The following is a 14369-nucleotide window of genomic DNA, read 5'->3' as shown; positions in this document are numbered from 1 at the left end:
TGATAGATAATTTAGAAACTTACATTTTCTTGTCCAAGATTTATGTGCCAGCACCTTGCTGATTCATAAGAAATCTTTTCTCACTTCTGGAAAAAAGATTTAGGCTCCTGAATCACTGAAGGATCTTGATTATAATACTCTTTCTAAATATATTATCTTCAATTTAAGAATATGAACAATAGCAAGAACCATATGCTTTAATGAATTATATCCATTATTTAAGGAAACACTTTTGCCTGCTTTTTAATAAATAAGAAATTGAGGCAAACAATGCCACATCTTATATTGTGGTCATACATTAGACCACTGACCTAACCAGTAGCAGAACTTTCAACTTTTACCGTCTTCTGAAATCATCCTAAAGCTTCTTTTCCTTATCTGAGTAGGCACATGACTTGAGTTAGCAATTATTATGCAATATTGTAATGTGTGTACTCAGTATTCTTGTCAAACTGTAATTATCTACACTTTGTTACTTAAAAAAAAAACTCAAAATACTAAATATTCAGTTTATTTCTTTTTCTCTGTTAAAATGGAATGTGCTATGTTATAAAACTAATCATTCTGACCTTGAAAAAGTCAGTTTCATTTCAAAGAGAGATGTATTTCTCATAATTATTTTCACTTTAATTTCAGCGAGGTTATGAAAGAGTAAAGGAAAATGAAAAATTGTACAACTAGCTAAAGTCTAGACAGTGACATTGAAAGGACTATATTAGGAAATATTTAATGATACTTATTTGCTGTCAGCAAGCAACCCATGCTTTGATGGAGGATAAGGAAATGCTTCTTTGAAGAAATAATATTTATAAAGACTCATGAGTTAGGGAATGACTGCTAACTCTACAGCTTGGTGTTGATGTAGCTGTGCTTGTCTGTTGACCAGAACACTCATTTTCAGTCTATCATGATTATTATCTTGCATTTCTCTTCATGCTCCTAACTATTGTGAAATTTCTATGCATGAGAGCTATGAGTGCAAACAATGTACTGTTATTTGGTGATAGTTCTTTAAACTGTAGAGGGTACTTCCCATCACGGTGGAATTAGTTGGTGAGTTATGAATGTAGTTTACTGTATATTCTCTAAATCAAGGCACTGAATTTTACACAATATAAGAAACACTGACATCAGTATCTTACCACTAGATAAAAGCCATATAAGGAAACACTATTGCCTGCATACACTTCTGTGTGAGAAGACAAAATATACAATATATGTGATACTAGGATGAAACACAAATTTATAATTGTAAGCACTGCATGAAAGTATGAGAGGTAGAAAAGGAGATCTGCAAATAGAAAGCAAAAGTTCAAAGCATTCAATATGTAACCTAAAAGCAAATTTCATCAAGCGATAGTCAAAAGACTGACATCAAAGATATAAAGAGATTTTCTAACATATAGATCTCTGTCCAATAAATCCTAGACTAAGATTATCCAATTGCCAAACAGCCATTGAACATCCAACACCCTTAATTACAGCTCTGGAAATGTCACAGAAGAACCAAAAAGCAAATTAAGTAAACTGAGGAGCCTTTCTTAAATGTGAAGCTCAGACCACGTTGTTTGGAAATATTGCTAAGACTTACCAAACATTCTTATCAAACACAGAAGACCTAGGGTTTATACTGCAACAATACAAACCTCATAGGTTTTTTTATTCCTTAGGCTTTCACTGTCAGTGAACCACCATTTATGCAAGCCTACAAGAAAAAGCATGCAAAACCCAGCAAACCAAAACCACTATGAGTGGTTAGATACAGATAACAGGGGGCCTCTGAAGTAAATGTCAGGTAGTGCCTCTAACAGCAAGAAGATGTATATGTTGCATGAGCAACCATGCAAGTCCCTCTGTGAGAGGGGTTTTGCTCCATGCAAAATATGATGTTTTAATCTATGTTCAACTCAATGAGCAGGAAGAATGAATAAGCAAATTTTAAGTTAGCAGATAATACTGAGGTCTTTGTGTCATGTTGGAGAAGTATATTAAAAGCATTGGAAATTGGTTCATGAAAGAATCTGATCTTTGCAGGCTTTTTTTCTGAAGTACTGAAAAATTAGATGGCCTTGAAAAACAAAGCTGAAGGCATCAAGAACAAAACACCAAGAAAAGCAGAAAGATTTGGGAGTGCATACAGATGTTTTTCTATAAAACATGCTTCATAATTTAAACAGGCTGATCATTTTGTCCATTGTGCCTTCTTCAGACAGTAAAAGGTCTCTTTAAAAAGGAAGATGGAGAAAAAGAAGACTGGATTGCTACATACTGCCTCAGTTAACCCCCTGGGTCAGTTAGAGTTATGAAACAACTAAGAAATAGACACAGAAGGCTTCCATTGAACTCTTCCCCAGATGTGATTTAAATCTTTCTGTAACAAGGAAATTAAATCTCTTCTGAATTTTGTTGAACAGATTCATATTTCAAAACCATTGCTGTAAATTATTGCTAAATGTAAACATGTATCTCTACATTTCATAAACATTTTTGAACAAGAAAATGTTTTTAAGACCTGTGTTTTCTGTGAACTTGCATGGTATTTGGAATCAAGAGTGATGCTGATTTCTGCATCTACTTCAGCAGCTTCTGTCTGGATTTATCCCCTCCCTGTGTTCCATAACCATTTTTAGAAATAACACAACCATACTTACGACATGCTTATGAACGTAATCCACACAAAAGATCATTTTTATGAATAGAAAGAACAAGAAAAGAGAATTGATGTAGTGATCTTTATCAGAGGCGAGGAAATAGTTACAATTTTCCCCTGAATTTGGCAAGATTTCTTAGGAGTTCACAAAGTTGCCAGTGCCACTGCACAATAAGCACTGCAGACCACATAAATAAATACAGCAGCAAATTGCACTGAATAGTATTACCACTTACGCACCTGTTCCACAGAGATATTTTTATAAATGACCGTCTGATTCCACTCAGGATTCAAGCTTTTCTGCACATACTTAGTTCTCCGCTTGTACTCAGCACTGAATTTGAACAAAGGAAGGAAACATCACATTAACAATCTTTTGTTTCTTTCAGTTCTAATACAAAACAACTCCTCCTCCCCACAAAAAAAAAAAAATCTCAGAAAAAGAAAATAAAAATATCCTTTATTTCTGTAACAACTGAGGGTTACAAGAGGATGACAGCCTAATTTTTTGTTTGTTTGTTTTGGTTTTGTTTTTGTTTCACTACACTTAGTATATTTTCTTGACATCTTCTGACTCTTCAGTGGGCTATTGCTGCCTACAATTGTGTCTACATAAAGCATCAGTCAGCGAATGCACATATGCAATTCTCTCATTGTATGTGTTGTGCTCTGACTATAAATGAAAGTGATAATGCACTGATTTCTTTTCCAAGACCATCTTCCTATTATCACTTTAAAGTACCAGGAACCAATTATATTTATAGGTTATAGTCTCTAATTACAGGATTGCCATCTCACTAGAACATTCAGTGAAGACCATGGGGTAAATAATATCCTGTTAATGATAGAAACAATAATTTCTTATTGATCCTGTTCTCTGCCTCTGCCTCTAACTACACTGGAAACAAACATAAAAGTACATCAAGCTCATGATTGCTTTTATCAATAGCCAAGAATAAAAATTTGGCTGCATAATCTGTTTTTAAAAAAGACTTGGCAGTGCTTTCTATTGTACTTTGCATTTCCTGAGGATGGGGAAAGCAATACACAAATCTTTAATAGCATATGGATTCATCTAGTGCCGTGAGCTTTGACGTCTGATCTGCTTCCATTCCAATTTTAATTTAACATAAATTTTAATGGATATCTCAAAAGAGCTTGGTAGGAGAACATAAAAAGCTTTCAGTATTTTGAAAATCCAGCAAGATATAAGGCAAAGAACTTATTTTTGCTACTCTGCAAGTTTAACTTGGGTTCAAATGTCCTATACAGTAAGGTCACACATATTACATCTGCTACTAGATCCAGGACCTTGTCCAGCGCTAAGACCAAATCACAGACTCATAGAATCATTAAGGTTGGAAAAGACCTTCAAGATCATCTGGTCCAACCATCCCCCTACCATTAATGTCACCCACTAAACCATGTCCCTAAGCACCAGGTCCAACCTTTCCTTGAACATCCCCAGGGACGGTGATTCCACCTCTTCCCTGGGCAACCTGTTCCAATGCCTGACAGCTCTTTATGAGAAGAAATGGCACAGAAAGACCTGTATCTGCCCTATTAAACTCCCTTATGGTACCTTTACATTAATATTTGGTAGTGTGGTTTTCTCCTGATTGTCCCACTTCTGACTTCAGACTGAACCATGTTTTGGTTCAAACTGTGGTGCAGTCTCACAGTTGATGAACTACATTCCTTTCATATGAGATTAATACAAAAGATGCACTCCACAGGCTCATTTAATCAGCCAGACACTAATGTGTACCGTGCATGGTACCAGGCTGGTGTGAGTCCAAATTAAAGTTATGTGAAACATGCCTGTGTTTCATTGACACATATATACCAATGCTGGGTCTTCAGCACCACCAGTTTCATTCTACAAACTCAATACTATTGTGCAGTGCTCACTTCTAATTATTCTGGCGTGTGCAGTGGCCTTACTCTTGAAAAAGGGGTGGCTATATCCAAGCTGCCTACTAGACAGCTTGGTAATTCCCAAAGTGGGCCTATAAACTTTTTTGGAGAACGCTAGTTGAGCTCAGCAAAAATAATGGCTACCTGTGGCCTAAAAGTTTAACAGTATTGATGACTGAGCTCCAGTTCCCAGGATTATTTCAAAGTACTGCTTATTTTATTAGCGCAGTGTATGAGGATTTTTGTTGTTGTTGTTGTTTGGTTTCTCAGTTTTTCATTAAGACTGTTTTAAAAGTGTAAATGTAATAAATTACTGGTTAAGATTTTCTATATTTTACTTTTCTATCTTTTCCTTCCTTCCTTCCTTTCTTCCTTCCTTTCTTTTTCTTTCTTTCTTTCTTTCTTTCTTTCTTTCTTTCTTTCTTTCTTTCTTTCTTACTTTCTTTCTTTCTTTCTTTCTTTCTTTCTTTCTTTCTTTCTTTCTTTCTTTTTCTTCTTCTCACTTTTGTAATTCTTAGAGGACTGTTTTACTTTACATATATACAGAAATACAGCATTGGACTTGGTGGCTGTACACACTAAACTCTCCAGAAGCATTCCCACTAAAAGTAATAGTACTGCTTTTCAAAAGAATTCTGCAAAAATTAAAACACAACATCAATGACTGTATTAGTAGATTCTGGATTAGAAATTTCCTCTATTCCTTCTTTTTCAGCTCTCAGTAGATTTTAAATCTGATCATTTGCTTAGATAGCCTTTTTTCGTGTTGTAACTGTCCACCGTCCATTGAAAATATTGGTTCCCACGTGCTGAAAAGATACTGTACTGAATATATGGAAATATTTTGTTGTTAATGCAATTAAGCTACTGTGTACTAAAGGAGACTAGGCACAATGGATCTGGTATTTATCTTAAATCTCACGAAGTAATTGAGCTGAGTACCAGGCAAGTGTACATGGAGAACAACCAACATCAGTAGATTACTGAGCCAGTACAATTAGAACACAAGAGCCAAAGTCCTGAAGGGGACGTAGCATCAGCTTCTTGAAACTGGTATGTCAGCAAACCCATCAAATGTCACATATATTGATACTGTGATAGTGGAAATGCAGTATAAGAACAGACCATACTACTCTGCTTCTGGGACTACACTGAATAGATTCTGAGTAAACATAGCAAGGAGGCCTCTTGATACATTTAGATATTATTAAGTATGAACAATAATAAACCTTACTGACATTTCCATACTGAAAATTACAGCTCAAAGAAATTTTTCTTTAAACCTAAGCACATTTTTGTTTCTTTTGAATTTTTATTTAAAAATGATTATTTCCAGTATTAATTTTACTTTCAGTAACTCATTTCAAATGTATATCTTATAAAAATAATATTAATTTTTACATAAGAAATGAATACTGATATGCATTTTTTTCTTTCTTTTCTTTTAAAGAGAGTAATTTGCAATGCCTAGCAAGCACCACTTCATTTTCACAAACATTACAAGGAAAAGTTTTGTCTCTTCAGGAATAACATATCAGAGTTGCAGAAAAAGGTACAACATAGATGAGCTCAAGGTAATAAAATATTTTTGCTCTCAATTATAGGAAAATGAGTCCTCTCTCTTGTCTTTTCTTACTCAGGTTTTCGGTTCTGACCGATATCTTTTAATGAAAGTGATTTGTAACCGTTTTTGCTCTTATGTTTTGCTCATAGTCATTCTACATAGTTCCATTTATTATTTTTTCTTTCAAAATATGCTATTCACCGTCTTCTAATTTATTGAAAAATGTGAAGGTCATTGGAATTTGTGAAACAAAGTATCTGGCTGCCCCTGCTTATGAGAAGAAAGCAGCAGCTGTCTATAAGAAAGTTAGTTGTGTCAGCCACTGTGTACAATCACATCTTTTTGAAAAAAAAAAGTTTCTTTTTTTCTTGTGTATCAGTAAGAGATGGATGAATGAAAATCTAGGGGGATCAAGACCATATGGAAGAGAAAGTTATGCCTTTGCAGTTTTTGCAAGGAAAGTCTGAATCCTTTTAGAAACTAGATTTTGATAGCATATCCCATTCAGGATTGCACTTAGATCTTTTAAACTCTTCAGCAGATTTATTTTTTTTTCCTCTGCTCTCTGATCTGAAAAAAGTGTCCTTTTCACTCAAAATCATCATGAGATTTCATTGATCCATGGAGAGGTATGAGACACTGGCAAATGAAAACTGGGCTAGCAGCATCGCTTACTTTGACCTCATGGTACTCTTTAAACAATTATTCTGACCAACTATTAATGAAATATTAATTTATCTAAACGTCTTCTGTAATCCATTTACTTCTTACCATAATGAAGCTAGGATAGTACTGTAGAGCTTGGTCCATATGTCATAAGATCTATACATTTACTCATCTATACTCATAAGATCTATACTTATTTAAAAGAACTGTTATACTTCTTTTTGAAGAAAGTGAATCCATGATATCCGTCTCTTAGTCCTGGATTTTCTTTTGCAATATTAAAACTTCACCACCTTTTCATATTTCCTGATTATTGTTGAAAATATGTGAGAAGGTGATTCAGGTAGTGTTGAATGGTAGAGTTGTCAGAGAAGAAAGTTAAATGTGTTGTTAAAAGCATAACTCTGGAGTATTTCCAGTGAAGTATCTGGATCAAAATTGGCTGGGGAGAATAAGCCCACATTCATGTAGCCTATGGTGTGGATCCATTGTAGAGGGAAGCAGGAGACCTTGATCACATGTAAGGAGGCACAGCCCCAGACTAAGCTAAAGGTCTTTAAGTGTCTTTTTAAGTGTCTGAAAGGAAGGATCTGACAAAAAAATTAAGTTCATCTTACTGATACACCTTCCCCCCAACAACTGCCATTAACAGATGGTGATGCTTTAATAAAACATTAATTAAAGCTAATCATACCTAGTATGAAATAATTTGCACTTGAAATTGTCATAGAGTATGCTGTGTAAAAAGATATAAACTGTATTACTCTTTTCTATATCGTTTCTCTATGCTTCCCTGGTTACAGATTATCAATATATAATACAACAGAAAGTGCAATGAAAAAAAAAAAAAGTATAATAGAATAACTGCAAGTAAAATGTGGCATTTAAACACATTCATTTAATAATTCTACTAATGAAGACCAGGCTGAAGATAGAGCAGATCTGTTTATTAAAAAGCCATCTGTTGACTTCTTTGGTCAGCTTTCTACTTTTAAAGAAATGCAGAGTAAAAGCTGAATTTCTATTATCGTGTATTTATCCTTGGTTGATACTAGTGTATCTTGAGAACTGAATTTTGCCTTATGTTTCCAAATCCAGGACAAACAAAGCACTAGTAATTCCAGTTACTAAAAATTCAATTACACTGAATAGCCATTTATGTGCTCAAACAGCTTTAAAGTCATCTGGGTGATTATCTAGACTGATACTTGGCATTAAAGTCTACATGCTGTGAAAAGCGCAGAGAGAAAAATATTCCACCTCACTTCCAAGCAATGCTGTTCCTGTTGGCATCTTGAGACAAGTTCACTGTGAATTGTGTTACAACTTTCAGTGAATAAGAATGAATTTTTAGATATCTATGACTAGACTAAATTCTTGCAGACATCAAAAGAAATTTCATGTGTCATCGGAGTTTGGGCCTAAGATATTACTTCATCAAGGCATACTAAATACTTGTTTCAATTCCTTCTGACCTGGAAATGAAGTTCATTAGAGAATGAGCAGCAAAACCATGCAGCAATCGTGTCATCAAGACTTAAGAGAAATCTGTATTTCAATGCACAGGCTGATCATAACATCATGCTTGCATACAAAAATGAAAGAATAAAATTGAAAGACAGTACACTCTACCTTGCATTTTGGACAACCATGACTTGTCTGCATACCCAGCATTAAACATAGTTAGGAACACAGAGGAAGCAGCAAGAGAGAAAATGGGAAGAGAGAGATGAAAGAAAACATAAATAATGGTAGTTTATAGTATCAGAATCAAAGGAAACAGAGGCATTACAAGGAATAAGCAGTTGTGTATGGATTGAACTACAGATAAAAGATATTTATGAACAATTCTAGTCTCTGCTTTCAGATACAAGTTTTGCACTTTTGAGAAGCTTTTCATTTTCATTACTCCCAAAAGCCCCAACCTACATGTAAAACAGTCAAATTGCCATATCTTAAACCCAAATAAAACTAAAATCCAGATTCTTCATAACTTGGCCCCAATTTTGAATTTATATTTTGATCTGACTTAGAATTCTGCAGGTTGAACAACTCTGTAGTTCAAAGCCTTACTTCTACATCATGAATGTATCTGCAAAATTCCCAGTAAGATTGATTTGACAAGTATTTGACGAGACTCTTAGGTGCATTAAAAAAAAAAATAAAAAAAAAATTAGGACCTGTTCCCATTATATTCAGTAATAGTTTTGGGCCCAGTTCCACTGAACAATATTGAATACTGTATAGCTGGAATCAGCAAGCTACTAAATACGCATGCTTTAGTTTTACCATTTGTGTGCTTTTAGCTGTGCTTTCCCATATGCCAAATGCTAAACTGTGACTTGAGCATGCACTTTCCTGTTACTTTGAATAGATCAGAAATACAGATTTTTAGTTATGTGGTCCCAGCCTAAGAGTCTTTTAGGATGAGTGTGACTACACAAAGTGAGAAGTTTGCAGGAATTTGTCCTTGCAAACCAAGGTCTTAGTTTAGTTTAAGGTAATCAGCTTAATTTTAGATAAATCTACTGTCAATTAAGTCAGCAGTATTTTTATAGCTGCTTATACTTACGTATATGTGTGAAATTCTGCAAATTTAGGGCACAAAAAGAGTTATAATATTGCTGATACAGAAAAAAAATATTTTTTAAACAGTAATTAGCTATTTGTAATTACAGTCAGAGTTTAAAAAAGCAATGGTCTATGAAAATGTGGTCACTAATTTGTATAGTCTTTAAATACAAATTACCAGATTTTCTAAAACTATATCTTAGTTCTTAATAAATAAATAAAACACATGGAATGACTGATTTCTGTCTCATATTTCTCACCTTTAATATTATACTGCAACCTCAAATTAATCTCAGCTACTGTGATTGTGCATGTTTGCAAACCTGTTCCTTAGCATGTTGATTTTTGTATTACAGAATTACAGGACAAATCATTACACCCAAATTCATGCACTTCAATACAAGTTAGAGACAGATTTCTAGGGAGAACTTTGAAGTCCATATATTTATTGCCTTTCAGCAGACTTATTCTCTTAATACACAATTTTCCATGTACTACAGTGTTTAAATTGAAAGATGGGAAAAAGAATAGATGAAATCTACAGAAATAATCATGAAGCCCCTGAAGTCAATAGCAAAGTATAAACATTCACCTTGGAATAGAGTAAGGCTCTCCATTAAAAATTTACCATTTTTCCGTGTGTTGTACCTGTGCTTTCTAGAGCATTAAACTCTCAGTTCTTTTCATTAATGACAAGCAACAAGCCCAAATTTAAAGAAAGAAATTTCAGGTTAAAATTTCTCCTGCACTTACCCTCTCCCTGGAAGAAGATAAACTTTAACAAAGGGGTCAGAATAGCCATTATTGTCTCTGGGAGCAAGGTTTCTTGCCTGAAGGATGTGGATGATAAGGTTGCCAAGGTGTTTGTCATAGTTGATTTGAAGCTAGAGAAGGCATTTAAACACAGCAAGATTATTTTTATTTTTAGTCCCTAAATGATTTGACTTCTCTCCAAAATCCTTTGCATGAAGTGAGTATTAGACCCGTAGTTTTGACTGGAAATAAAAACATTGCAGAAGATTCTGTCTCTCTCTACTGGCTAGAATGAGATGCTAGATGATTATGTTGGATCTTGGAAGAAATTTTTCTTTCACAGTCTGCCAGCATTGTTTAAAACAAAGGACACAGACATATTGATCCATTCCATTCAGTTAAAATTTGAACACTTGATACTCTGCTAAGCAATAGACTGTTTATTCAGTAGAAATTACACACATACTGACTACCCAGAGCCCAAGCCCAGGAAGTGTGTTATAAAAAATAGAATCATAGAATCATCTAGGTTGAAAAAGACCTTCAAGATCATCAAATCCATCCATCACCCTGACCTACCGAGACCCATCACTAAACCCTTAGTGTCACAAGTGTTATGGTACCTAACAAATTATGGTATTATGGATGTTATAGTACTATGGAAAGACCATATCTACATAGGAGAGAGAGACAAATACAGGAAACAAAAGACAGAAAACTATAGAAAATTAGTCTTCATTTGTTCTGCTTCTCCCAGTTCCACTCTTTTAAAAAACTAGAGTAAAATCAGTTTATTTAAAATATAATCACTAATTTGGCATTGCATGGAAATGTATACACTGCACCATGAGAAACTCCTTATAGTCTTTGATGTAAGTAGAGTCCAGAAGGGCTCTAGCAGAATACCAATACAGTATGCACTAGAGTCTGTGAATTGATGAAGTAAACCAAAATAACTGCACAAAGGTTAAAGATTAGAATGATTTTCACTATATTTTTATCACTTTCAGGAACAGTAGAATTTTTTTGTACTTGTTTTTATTTCACTAGCCAACTTTAAAGAGGAAAGTGAAAACCTATCCTGACTTACACCTCATGTTATTCAATCGAGTTACATTTCAAGGGGTAGAAATTCAATAATAAATCACTTAATGGAGATTGTTTTCAGCATGCTTATTCAACAGGGAAAATCAGCCAGTTGAAACAACAATTTACACATCAAGAGTTACATACTTACCTGAATTTCTCCAGTAATTGGATGGGAAGCAGACTTCATACCTTCAGTGGGCTGCCAGATTAAAATACATAAACAAATAAATACATAGACACACAGTCACTTATATATAAATATGCATATTGGAAATAATAGATTCTCAAAAATAACTTTTTTTTTTTTAAACTGCAATATTGCCACATACTTTCATTGTCCTTATAGATTTTCTCAGGGTGTTGGATATGAATGTTTTTTGAATAAGGACAACACGGAGACTACAAGTCCTGGACAAGAGCATGTTGAAGTTAAGGTGGTGCACTGCCCTTTTCAAATTAGCTGTGAAGAAACATCTCCCCAGTAATTCAGACCTGAGGACAAGACATAACGAGAAAAATCCCAGCCACACAATAATGCAAAAGAAAGCAATCCAAACCTGCCTGGTTTTCATCTGGAAGTCACTGAAGTCAGTATGTTTCCTCAGAGTGAATCAGTCTGAGCTGACCAACAAAAGGCCTCAAAGAGGCCTTATCCATCTAACTTCTTATGCCAAAGGCAGGGACCTATCTGACCATCATGCCAACTTTCAAGGTCAGGCTTAAATGGTTTACATTTCCCATCTTTTACCTCTACAAATAGATGTTATTATCTTGTTACTAGAATAGTTCAGCTCTTATACTAGTACCAGCAATACAGACAATGCTACGAACTAACTTGGAGTGAGTTGTGCTGCAGCTACAAAATTTTTGCAGAATATTATAAATGCTCAATTTTTCAGAAATCTGAATAGCAAAAATAATTAATTGTTTCATGCTAATTGTTTATAATACAGAGTGTATTAGAAGTGATGCTGTAGAAGTAGTTCAGAGAAAAGGGAAAGGTTGACTTTGTGTTGGGACTTGCAAAGGCAGTTGAAGTGAGTTGCCTTTAACTGTTCAGTTACTTTGCTGTCTGTCACCTGCATGTCTGTAAAAATAAATGTACATTTTTAACTCCCTCAATTTCTATATCATCATTAAGTCTCTGTATTCATAGAACACATAGAATCAAAGAATCACAGAATGGTTTGGGTTGGAAGAGAGACCTTACAGTTCACCTAGTTCCAACCCCCCTGCCATGGGCAGAGACATGTCCCACCAGACCAAGCTGCCCAAAACCCTGTGTAACCTGGCCTTGAACACTTCAAGGGGCATTCACAGCTTATGTGGCAACCTGTGCCAGTGCCTCACCACCCTTTGAGAGAAGTATTTCCTCCTAACCTCTAATATAAATCTCCCCTTTTTTAGTTTAAAACTATTACCCCTTGTCCTGTCAGTATCTGCCCATGTAAAAAGTCATTCGTTCTCCAAGTGACTTTTCATTATTTGTTGTTATTATATTATTATATATTACATTTTCAGCTTGTATTCATTTATAAGGCTGTCTTCATTTACAAGGCGTATTAAATATTTTTTTCTCTCTCTTGTCAGCTGATTTAAAACTGACTGTGAAGAACTACCCAAATATTTCACAGAAATAATTTATTTTATTATTTCATGAATAATTTAGGCTGAAAGAGACCTCTGGAAGTCATCTAGTCCAGCCCCCAGCTCTGAGCAGGGCCAACTTTGAAGTTGGATCTGGATTTAAAGGCAGAGATGCAAATAATATATTTCTTTATCAGGGCCTCAGTGAGGATTAATTTGAAAACGAAAAGTATTTCACTGCTGGCTTCTCTAGGAGCTACGGGATTTGAGGATTTAAGAACACAATCCATTCTTCAAGACATAAAGACAATTAAATTTTTCCATAGGACATATATATCCCGGATGTAATCTGTACCACGGAATGATATTGCATTTACATAATAGAAGAGATCGGTCTGCACAGGATATACTCTCTTCAAGGCTCCCAAAGGTTAAATCTCTTCTCTAATGGCTAATCTAATTTAATTCTAATTTCTTCTGATACTCCCCACACACACCCATACTCTGTGTAAGAGCCCATACTTTGTAATGCTGTTGCACCTCACGGAGAAGGTTGTCATTACCATGATGTGAAACTCATGTAAATGCCAGGCTCTGATATTATGCATTATCACTCTCTGTAGTAATGGGACAAAGTATTAAATATGAGATATACATTTCAGAATATCAAAGAGACTCCTACAACATTTCTGGAGGGTATATGCTATACCAAAAGCTTTTTGTAGATCATTTTGTGTTTTGCAAATCTAAAAGAAGATTTTACTTGCTAAAAGTAAGAGCTGTAGCAAAAGCAAGTTACAGGCAGTTTGAATATTGTCTGTCATGAAACTGGCAAAAGTGAAGAATCAGTGCTGCAGTGTGCCTGGAAATGCTTTCAGCCCAAGGCAGAGAGGCATTCCGGAAAGGATGAGAAGTAGATTTCTCTTCTAAGAAAGTGTAACACTATTATGAACTTGGCCTGCAGTCAATGAACAAAAACTGTACAAGTCAACAAGAGCTATGGTTGTTATGAAAGGAATGCCTCTCAACATGATTTTCAGAAATAAGCAAAGAATGCTTCAAATAGTTACCTGATAAGCTTTGACTTTTGCATCCCTTACATAAAGGCTTTAATTTATTTTTTTTCTTTAATCTTTTCAAGCATACAGCTGAATTTTCATAAAAAGACTGTTAAATCCTTTGTGAAGAAGGAATGAAATTTATGCATCTAACTTCAGGTGATCAGCTTCAGTGCCAAAGCTGGGAACTTAGTCTTCTCATGTGGACACAGAGAGGGACCTCTCCAGGATACACTATGTATCAGTGATTTATGTATCTCCACACACTATTCACTATTCAGTGAATCTAGAAGTGTGACTCATCAACCCAATGAAAGGTCTTTCAGTGTGAATGGTGACATCTGCACTAAAAGCCCTGCACTTTCCTTTACATGCACTGCATGCACTTCAAAGGCAGAATTCATCCAGTCTCATGGACTGTACTTCAAACTGTATTTTTCTCACTGGTAAACATAGAGCAGATGGCAAACTAGTTTATACATAGATGTTTATAGTATCTAGCGTAAGGTGTGAT

General features: G+C 34.9%; 1 protein-coding gene across 9 annotated transcripts in view; it reads right to left on the bottom strand.

Moving 5' to 3' along the window:
- PCLO (piccolo presynaptic cytomatrix protein) overlaps positions 1-14369 on the bottom strand; it is a 370143-nt gene that overhangs the window by 74614 nt on the left and 281160 nt on the right. For 6 of the 9 annotated variants that reach the window (XM_048062708.2, XM_048062703.2, XM_013180418.3 and 3 more), the window contains exons 14-17: positions 11359-11409; positions 10122-10252; positions 8430-8456; positions 2891-2984 (exon numbers count right to left, since the gene is read on the bottom strand). In XM_048062708.2, the coding sequence (XP_047918665.2) occupies positions 2891-2984; positions 8430-8456; positions 10122-10252; positions 11359-11409 (303 nt within the window). Of the gene's footprint in view, positions 1-23; positions 87-2890; positions 2985-8429; positions 8457-10121; positions 10253-11358; positions 11410-14369 lie in introns of all 9 variants that reach the window. The other 3 variants (XR_010826476.1, XR_010826477.1, XR_007162848.2) reach the window with 3 other exon arrangements.

This window comes from Anser cygnoides, chromosome 1 (genome assembly GCF_040182565.1).
Source record: "Anser cygnoides isolate HZ-2024a breed goose chromosome 1, Taihu_goose_T2T_genome, whole genome shotgun sequence".
NCBI lineage: Eukaryota > Metazoa > Chordata > Aves > Anseriformes > Anatidae > Anser > Anser cygnoides.
Note: the sequence above shows the minus strand (reverse complement) of the source record. Positions and strands in the feature narration are given on the sequence as shown.